Source organism: Cervus canadensis, chromosome 1 (genome assembly GCF_019320065.1).
Source record: "Cervus canadensis isolate Bull #8, Minnesota chromosome 1, ASM1932006v1, whole genome shotgun sequence".
NCBI lineage: Eukaryota > Metazoa > Chordata > Mammalia > Artiodactyla > Cervidae > Cervus > Cervus canadensis.
In genome coordinates this window covers 45,232,277-45,248,762 of record NC_057386.1, presented here as the reverse complement: position 1 = coordinate 45,248,762, position 16,486 = coordinate 45,232,277, and the positions used below count along the sequence as shown (strand labels likewise).

The 16,486-nt window shown below is 51.6% G+C and overlaps 1 protein-coding gene and 1 non-coding gene across 3 annotated transcripts; one reads left to right on the top strand and one right to left on the bottom strand.

Annotated features, from left to right (window-relative positions):
• The first annotated feature begins 884 nt into the window (after positions 1-884).
• Positions 885-14,925, top strand: RAD51D (RAD51 paralog D). 2 transcript variants are annotated; one of them, XM_043480911.1, is made up of 10 exons: positions 889-1,177; positions 1,451-1,512; positions 1,701-1,819; positions 6,330-6,411; positions 6,668-6,802; positions 7,321-7,416; positions 9,863-9,953; positions 10,081-10,151; positions 13,714-13,878; positions 14,043-14,925. In XM_043480911.1, exons 1-10 carry the CDS (start codon positions 1,096-1,098, stop codon positions 14,154-14,156), a joined length of 1,017 nt encoding a protein of 338 aa, XP_043336846.1. In that variant the 5' UTR covers positions 889-1,095; the 3' UTR covers positions 14,157-14,925. The 2 variants fall into 2 exon arrangements, with proteins under 2 accessions (XP_043336855.1, XP_043336846.1); XM_043480920.1 differs by lacking the exon at positions 13,714-13,878 and having other exon boundaries at positions 885-1,177.
• LOC122425649 lies at positions 12,272-12,398 on the bottom strand. Its single transcript, XR_006264943.1, has one exon.
• Positions 14,926-16,486: the final 1,561 nt, after the last annotated feature.

The window sequence follows — 16,486 nt, the reverse complement described above, 5'->3', positions numbered from 1 at the left end:
TCAAGGAAACCATGTCACCGGGAGGAAAACACACACACAGCTTTGTGGGGTGAGGAAGCCGGCAGCTGTTAAAAGAGCGATGGCTTTGCACCTGGGTGGGGATTCGTCAGCTCTTAAGTCCAGCTCTGCCCACAGCTTCAGAGGCTGTGAAGCCTTTGGCAAATGATCTCACCTCCGAGCCTCAGTTCGCTCATCTGTAAAACAGGGATAAACATAGCACCTACCTCACTAGATGGAGAAGGAAATGGCAACCCACTCCAGTGTTCTGGCCTGGAGAATCCCATGGACAGAAGAGCCTGGCGGGCTCGCAAGTCCGTGGGGTCGCAAGAGTCGGACCCGACTTAGCGACCAAACCACCACCACCATCACCTCACTAGACTGTGCGGAGGTAACCTTGTAAAGTTGTTTTCTTTCTTCCAGAGGATGAGGTCCAGCCAAGGACGCTTAAAATCCGCGTGTGTGTGTGTTCTATACACTCAGGGGTTTTATCGTCGTATGTGTAAAAATTCTTTTATTTGCAAACTAGAGAAGCAGATGCCCTCTTTGTGCTCTGCTGCTTTTTAGCAGCCATCATAATCTCGGTAATTATCTGATTTATTTGATTTGCTCTTTACTGCCTTCCTTCGCTAACAGGTAGGTCCCTGGGCGTAGGGATGGTCGATCCGATCGAACGTTCTGGCTCAGCGTTCAGAACCGAAAGCTGCACTGGGTGGGGCGTGGCCCGGGAGAAGGCGGAGGCGCACGCGGGCGCTGAGCCGCCGAGCCGGACGCGGTGACCTCCGCGCTTGGAGCCCAGCTCCGTGCCGCCCGCACCGTCTCCGCCCCGACCTCCCGGCCCGCGCGTCCGCGCTGCAGCCGGCAGGTGGCGCCGCAGGCCGGGTCCTGGAGCCTGGAAGCCGGAAGCGGCGGCGCGGCTGGGGCGGGCTGGCCCTGGGCGTCCGAGCTCCCGAAGGGCCCGCCTTCTCCGCGCGGTCGCTGCCTCCTGCATTCCTCGCCCGTCCGGAAAGGGGCGCCGGGGGGCGGGGGAACGGGGAGGCGACTGGAGAGAGCCCCGCGGGTGCCCCCAGGACCAGCGGCCCCAGGCCCCCAGGGAACATGGGCGTGCTCCGGGCGGGACTGTGCCCGGGCCTCACCCAGGACATGGTCCAGATCTTGCGGAGCCGCGGGATCAAGACAGGTGACCGCGGGCGCGCGCCAGTGCGGGCCACACGGCTGGCCCCGGCACACCCGGGGGGGCCCTTCCCCTCCCCCTCCCTCCTGCGCCCCCGGGGAGCCCGGAAACGTGGGCGTGAGCGAGCCACGCCCCTGGGAGGGTAGAACCTTCCAACAGTGTGCCCGGCCCCGCGCCGGGTCCCACGGCTCCGCCAGTCCGCGCGGGCGCGGGAAAGTCAAGTGCGGGACGTCCTGGGTCTCCCTCCCTGCCCACCAGCCCCACGTGTTTCGTTTTCAGTGGTGGACCTGGTTTCTGCAGACCTGGAGGAGGTCGCCCAGAAATGTGGCCTGTCTTACAAGGTGAGCTGACCGTCTCCACGCTCCACACCTGGGTGTCTCTAAATGCCCATCCCCGAGCAGAGGGGTTCCTGAAGATTGATAGCTGCGGGGGTCTGAGACCCCGGGAGGCCCGCTCTTTTGACGTATCGTTGCCGAATACTTTTGGGCTGCTGCAGCCCGGATCCTGAGCCGCCCCGCCCCTTCCGCAGGCCCTGGTCGCCCTGAGACGGGTGCTGTTGGCTCAGTTCTCGGCTTTCCCCTTCAATGGCGCTGATCTCTACGAGGAACTGAAGACCTCCACGGCCATCCTGTCCACCGGCGTTGGAAGGTTTGTGTGTGTACGTGCGGGACCAGGTCAGACTGCCTCTAGCTGGGCTTTGGATGCTGGAGTCTGGAGCCAGCAGGCTCTTTCAGGCAGTGCTGAGGACAGTCAGGACTTCTGACTGCTCTTACCTTATAAGGTTTCTCGTAACTCCTAACTTTTGGGGATGCAGAATTATTGGGGGGGACCTGTCCTGCGTGTAGAGTAGGTTGTTTGGCAGCTGCCCTGGCCTCTGCCTGCTAGATACCAGTAGCACCTCCCTTCTCCCCTTGTCTGATAGTCAAAAATGTTTCCAGCTGTGACCTCTGGGTGGGTTGGGGGCAAAATTGCAGCTGGTTGAGAACCACTGAAACACAAGATGTCAGTATTTCATTATTATTCAGCAAATCAGGGCAGCTCTTCTCTGGCCCTACCTCCCCATCCATTTAAGGATGGATGGGGCAAGAGAGTGTGGCAGGACTAGGTTAAGTACCAGCCATTGACAGCGTAGTAGGTTATACAATGGAGCAGTGAAGAATTGCTGCCTTCAAACTCTGGTGCTGGAGAAGACTTCTGAGAGTCCCTTGGACAGCAAGGAGATCGAACCAGTCAATCTTAAGGGAAATCAACCCTGAATATTTGTTGGAAGGACCGATGCTGAAGCTGAAATTCCAGTATTTTGGTCATCTGATGCAAACCCCTGATTCTGGGAAAGATTGAAGGCAGAAGGAAAAGAGGGCATCAGAGGATGAGATGGTTAGATGACATCACTGATGCAGTGAACATGAACTTGGGCAAACTTCCGGAGACAATGAAGGACAGGAAGGCCTGGCATGCTGCAGTCCACTGGGCCGCAAAGAGTCAGACACAACTGGGCAACCGAACAACAACAACAAGGCTATACAATAGGTTGTATGATCTCTTCGTGACCCTGTGAGTTCGTGATTATTAACCCCACTTGAGTTTAGCACAGGAGGAGCTAGGGGCAGTGGTGGGGCTCCAGCCCTGGGGTACTTATTCCTGAACTTGGTTCATTCCTCGTAGACCGTAGCAGGAAGGGGTGAGAGTAGTTTCCTTCTGCCATGTTTGGAGAGAGAAAGAGTTGGAAGAAAACAGGCGGCTTCTGGCCAAGGGAGTCTGACCTCTTCCCTGGCCTGCTTGTGTGGAATTTGATAAAGAACTCTGCCACCACAAAGGTCTTTGGATCGGTTTGGCCCTCGCTGTTTCCATAACACGTTCTCTTGGCAGGGTTCACATAACACAGTGCTTGCTTTCCCTGGGTTGAGGGTTCAGGTCTGTCATTCATCAGGCACTAGCCAGTGTTAAGCATGGGTACCAGAGATGTGCAGATGGTATGGGTATGGGTGAGGCCCCTGCCCTTAAGGAGGCTGGGGTGCACTGGGTGGAGAAGAGCAGGTGGACACGAGAGAGGTGTGAGCATGCCTGCAAGCAGCTAAGGAGTGGGTAATTAAAAGGAAGCAGGCTTGGCCTTTGGGAGTTTATAAAACCAGAGTTTATAAAATACAGAGAGAGCGGTCAGGTGGTAAACTGGCAGGATGGCAGCCACCATGGGTCACTACAGAGGAGATCAGAGAGGTTCAGGACCGCTCTGTGCAGTGAGGAATGGATGGGCCTTCTCGGAGTGCTCATCAGGAAGCAGGTACTGTTACTCTAGGTACATTATTTATCTTCACATCTACTTCCCCGATGGCTCGGTGGATAAAGAATCTGCCTGCAGTGCAAGAGACACAGTGTCTCTTGCAGGGTTCGATCCCTGGGTCAGGAAGAGCCCCTGGAGAAGAAAATGGCAACCTACTCCAGTATTTTTGCCTGGAGAATCCCATGGACAGCGGAGCCTGGTGGGCTGCAGTCCATGGGGTCACAAAGAGGCAGACACAACTGAGCGACTAACACTTTCACAACTACAGTGAGCCTGTGCCTATGAAAATCACCACCCTGGGACCTCGCTGGCGGTCCAGTGGTTAAGACTGCACCTTCCAATGCAGGGGGTGCAGGTTTGATCCCTGGTCGGGCAGCTAAGACCCCACATGCCTTGCGGCCAAGAAACCAAAACATAAAGCAGAAGCAATATTGTAGCAAATTCAGTAGAGGCTTTAAAAATGGCTCATTCACATCAAAAATTCTTTAAAAAGAAATGAAAGCCATCATCCTATAGATAAGGAAACTGGGACTCAGGTTAAGAGACTTGCTCAAGATCCCCCAGCTAGGGATTTCCCAGGTGGTCCCGTGGTTACGACTCCTGTGCTTCCACCGCAGTTTGATCCCTGGTTCGGAAACTAAGGTGACTTCCCTGGTGGCTCAGACGGTAAAGCATCTGCCTATGATTCGGGAGACCTGGGTTTGATCCCTAGGTCAGGAAGATCCCCTGGAGAAGGAAATGGCAACCCACTCCAGTACTCTTGCCTGGAAAATCCCATGGACGGAGGAGCCTGGTAGGCTACAATCCATGGGGTCGCCAAGAGTTGGACACGACTGAGCAACTTCACTTTACGACTTCACTTTTTGGAAACTAAGATCCCACAAGCCCGGTGGCACAGCCAAAGGGGAAAAAAAAAAGATCCCGCAGTGAGTAAGTGGCAGACCAGGCCCTTGAGGTCACACCTGTCACACTGCTAAGCCTAAGAACTCAGCTCTAAGGCATCTGCCCTGTTGCTCCCTCCAGGCAGGAGGCTATGTCATGAAAGTAGAGTTACAGGCACGGTGGAGGTGGGCGGGGTGGATGGGGCAGGGGAGGCTGGCAGGAGAGGCCCAGGAGGATACAGCAGGGGAGGGTGTTGTGAGCAGATCTGGGGCAGGTGACAGCAGGAGGCATATTGAAGAAATGCTGTAAGCCTTCCTGCTGGGGGGATACAAAAGTGGCAAATCAAAGATGACCTCTAGGTTTCTAGCCTTTGTCACAGTGGTCTTTGGACACCTGATGGGTATTACTCTGACATGGGAGGGGAGGGGAGTTCTGTAGTCAACAGCTCACAAAATGCTGGTTAACCCAAATGAAGCAGGTTTCTCTGTTTTTTTATTGGGCTTCTTTTTTTTTTTTTTGGACATGCCATTTATCATGTGGGATCTTAGTTCCCCAACCAGGGGCTGAACCTGAGCCTCCTGCCTTGGAAGCAAGGAGTCTTAACCCCTGGACTGCCAGGAATGTCCCTCTGCTGTAGATCTTCTCACTGCCTGTAGTGCTGGGGGCATCTTACAAGTGGGAGAGCAGGCAGCAAGCCTCGGAAGCAGCTGTATTGACTGGGGGAGATAGGTGGTTCCTTGAAGGCCAGAACTGTGTCTTGTTCATCTCTGCCTCCCCCTTGTTTTAGAAAAAGGCCTTTAGGAAATGTGAGACAGTCAGACGATGTTTGAGTGAGTGACTGAAAGAATGAATGAAAGCCAGTCGGGGGGGAAGGTGAAGGATAAATTCCAGACAGCACTTGTGTTCAAAACAGGGGGTTAGGCTCAGTTGTACTTCTGTTCCACAAGGCAGGTGGTGGTGGGGTCTATCCATGTCAAGGTGGATTTGGGAATTCCTTATGGAGATCCTCATGGCCAGGAATGTGATTGATTCTTGACTGTAGAGTCCAGACCTGTGGTTTAGCCCAGGCTGCTCATTAGAATCATTTGGGAAGCTTAAGAAATATTCATGCTTGGGTCTCTTTAGAAATTCTTTGTTTTCCCGCCACGCCATGTGAGATCTTAGTTCCCTGACCAGGTACGGAACCTGTGCCCCCTGCGTTGGGAGCGCAGAGTCTTAACCCCTAGACCACCAGGGAAGTCAACATTTTTGAAATAACATGATAATAATGGAGAACAGATTAAGCAGTTGCCAGGGGCTGGCTAGGGATTTAGGGGTGAATGGGTGGGGGTGTGGTTATAAAAGGGTGGCCCAGGGAGCCCTGCGGCTATGGAAATGCTCTGTCTTGATTGCAGTGGTTCCATAAACCCACATGTGGGATGAAACGACAGAACTGTACATGTGAAGACACGTGGAAGGAAAGCAGGTGCAGCTCTGGACCGCACCGGTGTTGTTTTTCGATGTTGCACTAAGATGTAGTACAATACATCTTAGCGTAAAAGATGCTACCTTAGTGGAAACCAGCTGAAGGGTACACGGGACCTCACTACACGTTGTTTGTTTTTGCAACTTCCTGTGAATCTATAATTATTTCAGAGTTTTAAAACATGACAAATTATGGGCCGTGCTATTGAGGAAACCCAGCAGGGGCTGTGATGGAGATTGAGAGGAGAACCATTGAATGGGGCAGCGAAGAGACCTCCGCAGAGGAGTGATTACCCAGAGGTGGTCTTTAAGGCGAGAGTGAAAGGATGAGGGGCCAGAGGGGGAACACTCGGCCGTGCCGGCTTTCCCCAAAGGAGACTCCACAAGGAGAAGCCTCCTGGCCAGAGATGTCAGAAGGTCTCTGGACAGAACAGCGCTTGGAAGGAATGTCTTGCTATTCCTCCTCCCCTCCTCTCCTCCCTCCCCTCCAAGCCCTTCGGTTGATGCTCTGCCCTCCTCTTCTGCCATCAGCCTGGACAAACTGCTAGATGCTGGTCTCTACACTGGAGAAGTGACTGAAATTGTAGGCGCCCCGGGTAGCGGCAAAACTCAGGTACACCTGCGGCCAGCAGCCAGGAGGGTTGGGGGAGGGGGATGCATAGTCCTGGATCTCTGGGGAAGCTTCTGCCAGCATCCTGTGATTTCAGAGCTTGGAAGAGAGAAGCTGGTTGGTGAGGAGCGGGACTTGAACTTGCGTCTTGGGGCCCATTCACGCCTCTGGGATCTGGATGAGATTTGGTGGCGGGGGGGTTCCCATTCTGGGCCCTTCTTGAGGGCTCAGGTTCACCCAATGGCCTGTCTCTACTCAGGTATGTCTTTGTGTGGCAGCAAACGTGGCCCATGGCCTGCAGCAGAACGTCCTCTACATTGATTCCAATGGAGGGCTCACAGCCTCCCGCATCCTCCAGCTGCTTCAGGCTAGGACCCCGGATGAGGAGGAGCAGGTAAAGGCAGGAAGGTTGGGTTCTTTTGAGGTTCTGACACCATAAGACTCCATTATCTAACATGGCAAGAATTTGGAACATTTGGGTGACTAGTCATTTCTGGTTTTGAAACTTGCCGTTCAGCCAATGCTTCCTGTATTGTAAAGCCTCCCCTTTATGACATCATCCCAGTTGGATGCTACCCGCAAGGATCCTTCCTAGAAACCCAGCCCCTGGCATCCCCTCATTCAGGGCAGACACACATCCAGCCTCTGTGTTTCTCCCCCGTATCTTGCCCAGGGCAGACACGCCGATCACTGCCACTCCTTCCCACAGAGCTCTGACTTGGCTTTGCAGCTTAGCACCCAGGCAGCCAGCATGCTGAGAACCGGCCCATCAGACAAAGCCCATCGCCATCTCTACCTGAGTCCTTGTGTCTTAAGTGCCTCTTCTCTCTCAACCACAGAATTCCTCTTCCTCTCTTGTGACCCCCGGCTCCTCTTCTCCAAGGCCCTCCCTTCTCTCTCCTGCCCCTTCAGGCAGGAGCTCTCCAGAGGATCCAGGTGGTGCGTGCGTTTGACATCTTCCAGATGCTGGACGTGCTGCAGGACCTGCGAGGCGCTGTGTCCCAGCAGGTGAGCCTGATCTTCTGCCCTCCCTGCTCCCCGCAGCTCACCCATGCTGTCTGCGTGTGGGCAGGTGTGCAATCGGGTGACTCTAGCTGTGCCTGCCATTCCCAGGATGGGATTTCTGGGTGCTCAGTCCTTTCCCTCCTCAATTCTCTGCCTCCTTGTTCACATGCCCATCTTCCCCACTAAAGGGTAAGCCCCTTTCTTGAGTGCAAGGATCAGTCCTGTTCATCTCTGCATTCCAACTGGGTCCATTCAGCTGCAAATAATAGAGTCTGTCTGACAGACACTTGAACCTTGAAGACATGTAATTATCTCACATGAGTCTGGAGGTTGGTACACCCATAAAATCAGGGCTCTAGGTTGGTGTGCCTGATTCTCTGGCTCTTCCCCCTCATGATTGCAGAGTGGCTGCCATGGCTCCGAGCATCATGTCTTCACACATCCATATCCAGGGCAGTGATAGAGGCCTCTTTTCTGTACCTCTTTCTCTGGAACCCACCATTACACGTCCCAGTTCCCTTTACATCTAACTGGCAAAAATTGAGTTGTGTTTTTATGTCCTAGACCAGAGGTTGGGCCCACCTTCCCTGATGTCAGGAGATTTTCTGCCCAGTGCTTGAACACATTCAGAGTCCTGTTGACAAGAGAGAGAGGTTAGGAATGGAATTTGCATTGGTATCCTACCTGATAGGTGCTTGGATAGGATATGGTGCATGATTTATACACCTTTACATTTGGGAGAAACCTTAGACTAGTTTAATTTATCTTAAACTTTTTGTCTCACCCCAAAGCATATCATGTTACTAGTGTTGTATGTAACATAAATCGTTTTAACAAACTTTAGACAATATAATGGTTGAACAAATACTTGGCATAGGAATCATAGCAGGTTATGCCTCCCCATGTGTTGGGACATGAAGTAGTCCTGACCTAATCCGACTCTCTTGTTGGAACTGAGCAAAGTGAGGGCCAGAGACATTGAGTGAGTTGCCCACAGTCACCGCATATTTTGGATAAGAACAAAGCTTAGGGACTTCCCTGGTGGTCCAGTGGTTAAGACGCTGCACTTCCATTGCAAGGGGCATGAGTTTGATCCCAGGTTGGAGAACTAAGATCCCACATACCTCATGGCCAAAAAACCTTTTTTTTTTTTTTAACATTAAGAGCAAAGCTTATAACCCAAACCTCTCAACTCCCAGGTCAAAAGACTTTTTTTTTTTTTTTTTACTGTAGCACTGTTAGATGATATGCATTCTATTATTGCATAGCAAGTTACTGCAAACTATGACTTAAAACAACATGTATTTATTATCTCAATTTCTGTAGGTCAGAAGTCTGGGCACAGCTTGGCCTGGTCCTCTGCTTAGGGTCTCATTAGGTTGTGATGAAGGTGGTAGGTGGGCTGTACTCTTATCTGTAGGCTCAGCTGGGGAAGAACCACTTAGAAGTTCATTCAGATTGTTGTCAGAATTCATTTCCTAGAGGTTTCAGCTTCTTGCTGGCAGCTGGTTGTTGGCTGAGGCCATCTTCAAGTCCTCAAAGCTGCCCACTATTCCTGCCATGTGCTTTCCATCGGCAGTTCACAGCAAGGCTGCTTGCTTCTGCAAGACAGCACACCTGTGAGAGCGGAATGCAACAGGTTGTCCTGTGTGACAATGTGACCATGGGCTGGCAGTGCGTTCTATTTGACATATACTGAAGCCTAATCAAAAGAGTGACATCTGGGACTCCCCTGGTGGTCCAGTGGTTATGACTTCGCCTTCCAATGCAGGGAGTGCAGGTTCGATCCCTGGTCAAGGAGCTAATATCTCAATGCCTCGGGGCCAAAAAAACTAAAACATAAAACAGAAGCAGTATTGTAAGAAACTCCATAAAAAGTTTAAAAATGGTTCACATCAAAAAAATCTTTTTAAAAAACAGAAAAGAAAGAAAAAATCTTCTGATCGGGGACCATAGGATCTGAGCACGGATTTCTCAAATTTAATTATTTTAGAGTATCTGATATCCTGTGATTTAAACGTTCTCTGTCCATCCAAGTCTTCAGTGAAAGTGAAAGTGCAAGTCGCTCAGTCGTGTCCGACTCTTTGCAACCCCATGGACTATACAGTCGGGGGAATTCTCCAGGCCAGAATACTGGAGTGGGTTGCCATGCCCTCCTCCAGGGGATCTTCACAACCCAGGGATCAAACCCAGGTCTCCTGCATTGCAGGCAGATTCTTTACCAGCTGGGCCACCAGGGAAGCCCAAGTCTTCAGTATAATCTGTTATACATACACACGAGGGTGGGGGGAGAAGGCATTGCTTGAGCTCCATCATTGAGGGGCAGCTGTATTTGGGGTGGGAGAGGGTATTTCCTACCAGTTTCTGATAGAGGAGCAGGTTTGTCTGGTAACGGGCGCCCACCTGGAGGCCAACTGGTTGGTGGCACCTGCTTCCCATCACCCGCCAGGTCCGCAGTTCTTCCGGGACTCTGAAGGTGGTGGTTGTGGACTCCGTCGCTGCGGTGGTCGCCCCACTTCTGGGAGGTCAGCAGAGGGAAGGTGAGTGGTGTGGCAGAGCGCAGGGTGGAGGGTCGTGATCTTGCCTGCCGGCTCTGGAGTGTCCCGTCTTCGGCCAGCCTGGTCCCCGATGCCCCGCTGCCCACCCTCTTTGCTCTTTCTCCTCCAGGCTTGGCCTTGATGATGCAGCTGGCCCGAGAGCTGAAAACCCTGGCCCGGGACCTCAGTGTGGCAGTGCTGGTGAGGAAGTGGGCTTGGCCAGCCGTGCTTGCCTTCTCTCTGCTCCCTGGACTTCACCAAGTGGGGAGGTGTTCTTTCTAGGTGCTCTTTATTTCTTTAAAACAGCAGCTTCTGAACCCCCAGAGTGACCCTTTGGGAAAGGGTCATAGCCCAACTTCTGTGGGTCATCTCGAGTGCCAGACTGTGAAGGGATCAGACACGTAAACAGCCAGGGGATCAGGCAATGTTATCTTTAACACTTAAAAAAAATTAATTATTTGGCTGTGCTGGGACTTAGTGGCAGCGTGTGGAATCTTTAGTTGCAGTATGCTGGATCTAGTTCCGCAAGCAGGGATCGAGCCCGAGCCCCCTGCATTGGGAGTGCACAGTCTTAGCCACTGAACCACCAGGGAAGTCCAGGGACAGTCTTGTTTTTCTTTTTACTTTCTTTTAAGTCAGGTTTATTGAGGTGTAATTCACACAGTAACTTCTCTTTGTTTGAGGTTTGACACCGTGGTATCTGAGGAGATCAAGATACAGAATATTTCAGTCACCCCGGAAAGGTGATTTGGTTTCTGTCCAAATGTCCAAAATGTCCAAAGGTGATTTGGGATCTTTTTTGCTTTTAGAGTAACTTTTTCTGCTTATGCAGTAATTTTTTGGAAGGCAGCTATGCTCACCACTATACCACCAACGCTGCTTATGCAGTAATTTTTTGAAAGTCTTCACGCTTCTCATAGAAGAGGGTAAAAAATAGTTAAATATAAGTGTCCAGTTTGTAATCAATCTCCACATCTACAGAGACCATATTAAGTGTTTTTTTTATATACCTTCATTGAATCTTTTTTCTCTACCTATATACATATACTTTTAATCAACTTTCCAACTAAACTGTAATTTATGGTTTTTTTTTTTTAAAGGACACCATTTCTCGAATCTTTTAATAGATTCTTTAAGAATGCCATTTTTAGCAGCTACATGTTTGGGGGTGGGGGGCTGCGCTGGGTCTTTGTTGCTGGGCGTGGGCTTTCTCTGGTTGCGGCTAGTGGGGGCTGCTCACTGCGGTGGCTTCTCTTATTGTGGAGCACTGGCGCATGAGCACAGGCTCAGTAGTTGCCCCGCATCATACGGAATCTTTCCAGAGCAGGAATCAAACCCCACTGGACCACCAGGGAAATCAGGCTGCATGTTATTTTGTTTAATACCATGTTACAGGGGGCAACTTTTTCTCTAAAGGACCAGGTAGTAAATACAGTTGGTCTTCCCTGTCCATGGGTTCTGCATCTGTGGATTCAACCAACCACTGCTCGAATCCACAGTTAAACCGGCGAATAGGGAACCTGTGGATATGCAGGGCCAACTAAACTGCACCATTTTATTGATTTCTTTTGGCTGTATCAGGTCTTAGTTGCAACAGGGGGTTTAGTTGCCCTGAGGCACGTGGGATCTTGGTTCCCAGACCAGGGATTGAACCTGTGTCCCTTGCATTGGAAGGTGGATTCTTAACCGCTGGACCACCAGGGAAGTCCCTACACCTTTTCATGTGAGATGAGCATCCGCAGCTTTGCTATCCGTAGGGTCCTGGAACCAATCCCCCTGCAGATAATGAGGGATGGCTATATTTGAGCTTTACAGTCAAATAGTCTGTGTCACAGCTGCTTAACTGCCTATATTGCATGAGAGCAACCATAGACAATCCCTAAACAAGTGGGCATGGCTATGTTCCAATAAAACTTGATTTTCAGAAACATTTCTGGGGCCAGATTTGGCCTGTGGACAGTAGTTTGCAGTCCCTGGAATACCATAACAGTCTTATTTCCTGATTTGGGGACTTTATGGGTCATTAACAGTTTTCCTCTATTTATTTTATTTATTTTTAAAATATTTACTTGGCTGTGTCAGGGCGTAGTTGCAGCACGTGGGATCTTTGTTGCATCCTGGAGCATCTTTCTTTGCTGCACGTGGGCTCTCTAGTTGTGGCGTTGCAGGCTCAGTCGTTGCAGCACACAGGCTTGGTTGCTCTGCGGTACGTGGGATCTTAGTTCCCAGATCAAGGATCGAACCCATGCCCCTGCATTGCAAGATGGATTCTTAACCACTGAACCACCAGGGAAGTCCCAGTTTTTATTTATTTATGTTAAATGATCCTCTCAGCCCTGTTCTTAGAATGGCATCCTAAACTGAGATCAGGGAGGTTACCATGTGTCCTGCTGGACTCCCCTCTTAGAACTGAGTACAGGGGAGCAGAAAAAGCATAGGGCAGGACAAGAGTTTTCCTCCATTTTAAATAAGACCATGGTGAACATCCTTATATCTAAATCTCTTTATATATCTCATATTTCTTCAGACTCCTAAAAGTACAGTCAGTGAGTCAGGGACACATGTATTTGTAAATAGCCTAGATATGGCACTGCTTTTTGTGCAGTGTAAAAGGATCTGTTTTCCTATTATTTTGTTCTTTTACGGATCCCAAGGCCATCCTCGCCTGCTCTGTGCCAGGGTCTGGCTTAGGCAGCAGAGATTCAGTTATGAACAAGCCACACCTCTGCCCCCCCGGGTGGGAGTTGGGGGGCAAGGGGAAAACCTCAAGAGGATACGGTGAGGTTGAAGTCCCTTACGTAAGACTAGCCTGGGCAGGGTAGAGCTGACCGACCGAAATAGGATCCCCCTGCCTTCGCAAACCCCTCCTACCTCTATACACAGATGCACACCCTGACACAAAGGGGTGGGTGGACGTGGTCTCAGGATGCCCGTCTGCTGGAGTTGAGGGTGAAAAGTGAAAGTCGCTCAGTCGAGTCCAGTTCTTTGGGACCCCTTGGACTGTAGCCCACCAGGCTCCTCTGTCCATGAGATTCTCCAGGCCAGAATCCTGGAATGGGTAGCCATTCCCTTCTCCAGGGGTTCTTCTTGACCCAGGAATCGAACCTAGGTCTCCTGCATTGCAGGCAGATTCTTTACCACTAGTACCACCTGGGAAGTGTAGTAGACCTAAGCAGACAGCCCTGCTTATCCTCAGACACTTGCCCCGTTACCTTTTGTTGGAGTCAAGCCATTGTGGGGCCTTGTGGTTTATTTATCTATTTTTAATTATTTGTTTATTTTTGGCTGTGCTGGGTCTTCATTGCTGCATGCAGACTTGCTCTGGTTGCGGCGAGCGGGCGCAGTGCAGTCTTACTGCGGTGGCTTCTCTTATTTCGGAGCACAGGCTCTAGCGTTCACAGGCTTCAGTATTTCTGGCTCACGGGCTCTAGAGCAAAGACTCAGTAGTTGTGGTGCATGGGCTTAGCTGCCCCGCGGCATGTGAAATCTTCCTGGACCAGGGCTCAAACCCATGTCCCCTGCACTGGCAGGCAGATTCTTAACCACGGACCACCAGGGAAGTCCCGGCATCATGGTTAAGTGGCAAGAGCTCTGTGCAAGTCAGGAGCCCAGGGTTCTGACTCCAGACTGGTGATAAGTCTTGGAGCCTTGGGGAAGTCGTTTCCTTGTACCTGGCCTCAGCTTTCCCATCTGTAAAATGAAGCCATAGGAGCAAATGTCCCAGCATTATGGGTCTATAAGCCTTTGACTCCTTCTGCCGCAGGTGACCAATCACACGACCCGAGACAGGGACAGCGGGCAGCTCAAACCTGCCCTGGGACGCTCCTGGAGCTTCGTGCCCAGCACCCGGCTTCTCCTGGACAGCGCCCAAGGCTCAGGAGCTCTGGGCAGCTGGCGCGTGGCGTGTCTGACCAAATCCCCCCGTCTGGTGAGCCGGCCCCTGGGGAAAGCCAGGAATCCAGGCCCTTGAGGGTGGCTTCCATGCCTGCAGATGTCTGTGAATTCCTGAAGGCTGAGACCCTGCAGCCAAAGAAGCTACCCACGTGGGCTGCTCAACTCAAACACTGACGCTTCCCTCCTGTCTTCTTCCAGCCAACAGGTTGCCAGGAGACAGTGGACTTAGGGAGCTGGGGGACCCCAGCGTTCCAGGGAGATCACAAAGGACATTGGGAGCAGAGCCCAGTGTTCCCGGGAGATCACACGTGATGGTGCTGTTGATGGGGAAAGGGACAGGCCGCAAGGCCCCCAACTCACCTGCACAGTAATAATGCCTGCTGCTCGCTGCCGGCAGCCCCTGGGGCGCTAGAGACACTGTCTCATCTGGAAGCCATCTCAGCCCTCAGCTCCTCTCTCCAGAAACACAGCGCTACTGGCAAGAGAGGATGCTGTTGTGGAAGGACCCAGAAATTCATGCTGGTACCAGGTTTTCATCCCTTGTATCTACCATGTGTGTTTCCAGCGGGAGCCGGGTTCATGGACTTGGGCATCTCTCAAGAGGCACCCTGGTGCCTGGATGGATAAACCCTGCACATCACTGTCCTACCCTCCATCCTGACACAGTGACTGAGCTTGAGGCCTCCGGCTTGCCTTTGTTTCCCTTCTTTTTTTTTTCCTTTGCCTCTGTTTTTCCATCTGTAAGATGGGGCTTCTTTCCCCTTAACTCTGACTTTGACTTACCGGGTGAAGTAATCTTGGTAAATGCAACCCATGTGTATATATGCTCAGTCGTGTCTGACTCTTTGCGACCCCATGAACTGTAGCCCACCAGGCTCCTCCGTCCGTGGAATTTTCCAGGCAAGAATACTGGAGCGGGTTGTCATTTCCTCCTCCAGGGGATCTTCCCAACCCAGAAATTGAACCCGTGTCTCTTGGCATCTCTTGCGTCGGTGGGCAGATTCTTTACCACTAGTGCCAAAACTCTTCCTTATCTAGATCCTGCTCTTTAAAACATATTAATACAAAAGAAATTCACTGAGCTGCAGAGCCATCTGTTTTCCCCCAGACGGTGGTTTTTCAGTTTCCCCGAGTGAGGCCCCCCAGAGAACCCCTGTTCCTCTTTCCCTCTTGTCGATTTGGTTTCACACACCTGCATGCATCGCCGTGACCAGGTGAGACCGGGAGCTCACTGCAGTCCCAGGGATATAACCTAAGAGGAGGGGAGGACGTGACCTGGCCCCGGTGAATCCAGCCGCCTGTTTAATGTGCGTGGGGCCCTGGGGGGCCCCTCCCCTGTGAGAGTGAGCCAAGGTGCTGAACCATGGCCTTGCCCATAAACAGGGGAGAATTTGCACAGTCAATAGAGCCAGCTGGGAAAATTGATGCTGGCGTAAATAATACACAGCAAATCTAGTCCTTTATGCAGAAATTCATTGCCGGTGGCTCCAAGATGCAATGTAATTACCCCGCTCTTCCTGCCAGCTGTAACACAGCGTATGAAATAATCCCCCCGCCCCCGCCCTGGTCTGTTATGGGTGCTGTGACCATCTCTCTGCGAGCTGGAGCCCCGGCTGGGTGGAGGGGAAGACAGCAGGGAAGGGGAAATCAAAGGCAGAACATGATCAGGATTGTTTACTGACCACATGTTTTTAAAGGAAGGTAGCCTTTCTCGGTTTGAGAGCCTGTTGTGTAGTTAATTAGTTGTGTCTTGGCTGCAGGAAAGGGGGTCAGAGTTAGAGGCAGAAGATAATAACATTTACAGATGATGAGCACAGGAGGGATAAAAGGTTGCAAGTGGCAACCCAGCCCCCGAGGGTATCTGCCTGAGTGAGGACAGGCTTGGTGAGCCAAGACTGGAGGAACCCTGGCGCTGGTGCTTCCACAGGCTCTCGGGAGAAATGAACCTGCAGCCTCCTTACTAGGAGCAGTGGGTGCATAGTGGCAGCCTTGTGCATGCATGCTAAGTCGCCTCAGTCGTGTCCGATTGTTTGCAACCCTGTGAACTGTAGCCCACCAGGCTCCTCTGTCCATGGGATTCTCAAGGCAAGAATACTAGAGTGGGTTGCCATTTCCAAAGGGATCTTCCTGACCCCAGGACTGAACTCCTGTCTCTTACATCTCCTGCATTAGCAAGCAGATTCTTTATGACTAGCGCCACCTGGGAAGCTAGTTGCAGCTATAGTAGGAAACAAAATGTTAAGCTGGGGATGGCACATCCCTGTCACTTGTACCATTTGGGAATCTTGAACCCACGCAGGCATCAGCAATAAATCAAGCATTCTCTTTTGCTGAGCTCAGAGGCCTTTGCAATTTTAGTTTTTCTCCACGTGACACTCCAGGCAGCCACCACCAGTCAGTGGAAATTGATGTTCAAGGTGGAGCCTGGTTGCCATCTCTGCCCTGGGCACATCTGCCATATTTCCTTTATGTGGTGTCAGGTGCCTTGTCCCTGACTCAGGACCCCAGAATTGTAGATTTGAGAGGCCCGTAAAGATCATATGCCCTGGGATTTCCCTGGTGGTGTGGTGGTTGAGAATCAGTCTTCCAATGGAAGGGACGCAGGTTCGATCCCTGGTCGAGGAACTAAGATCCCACATTCT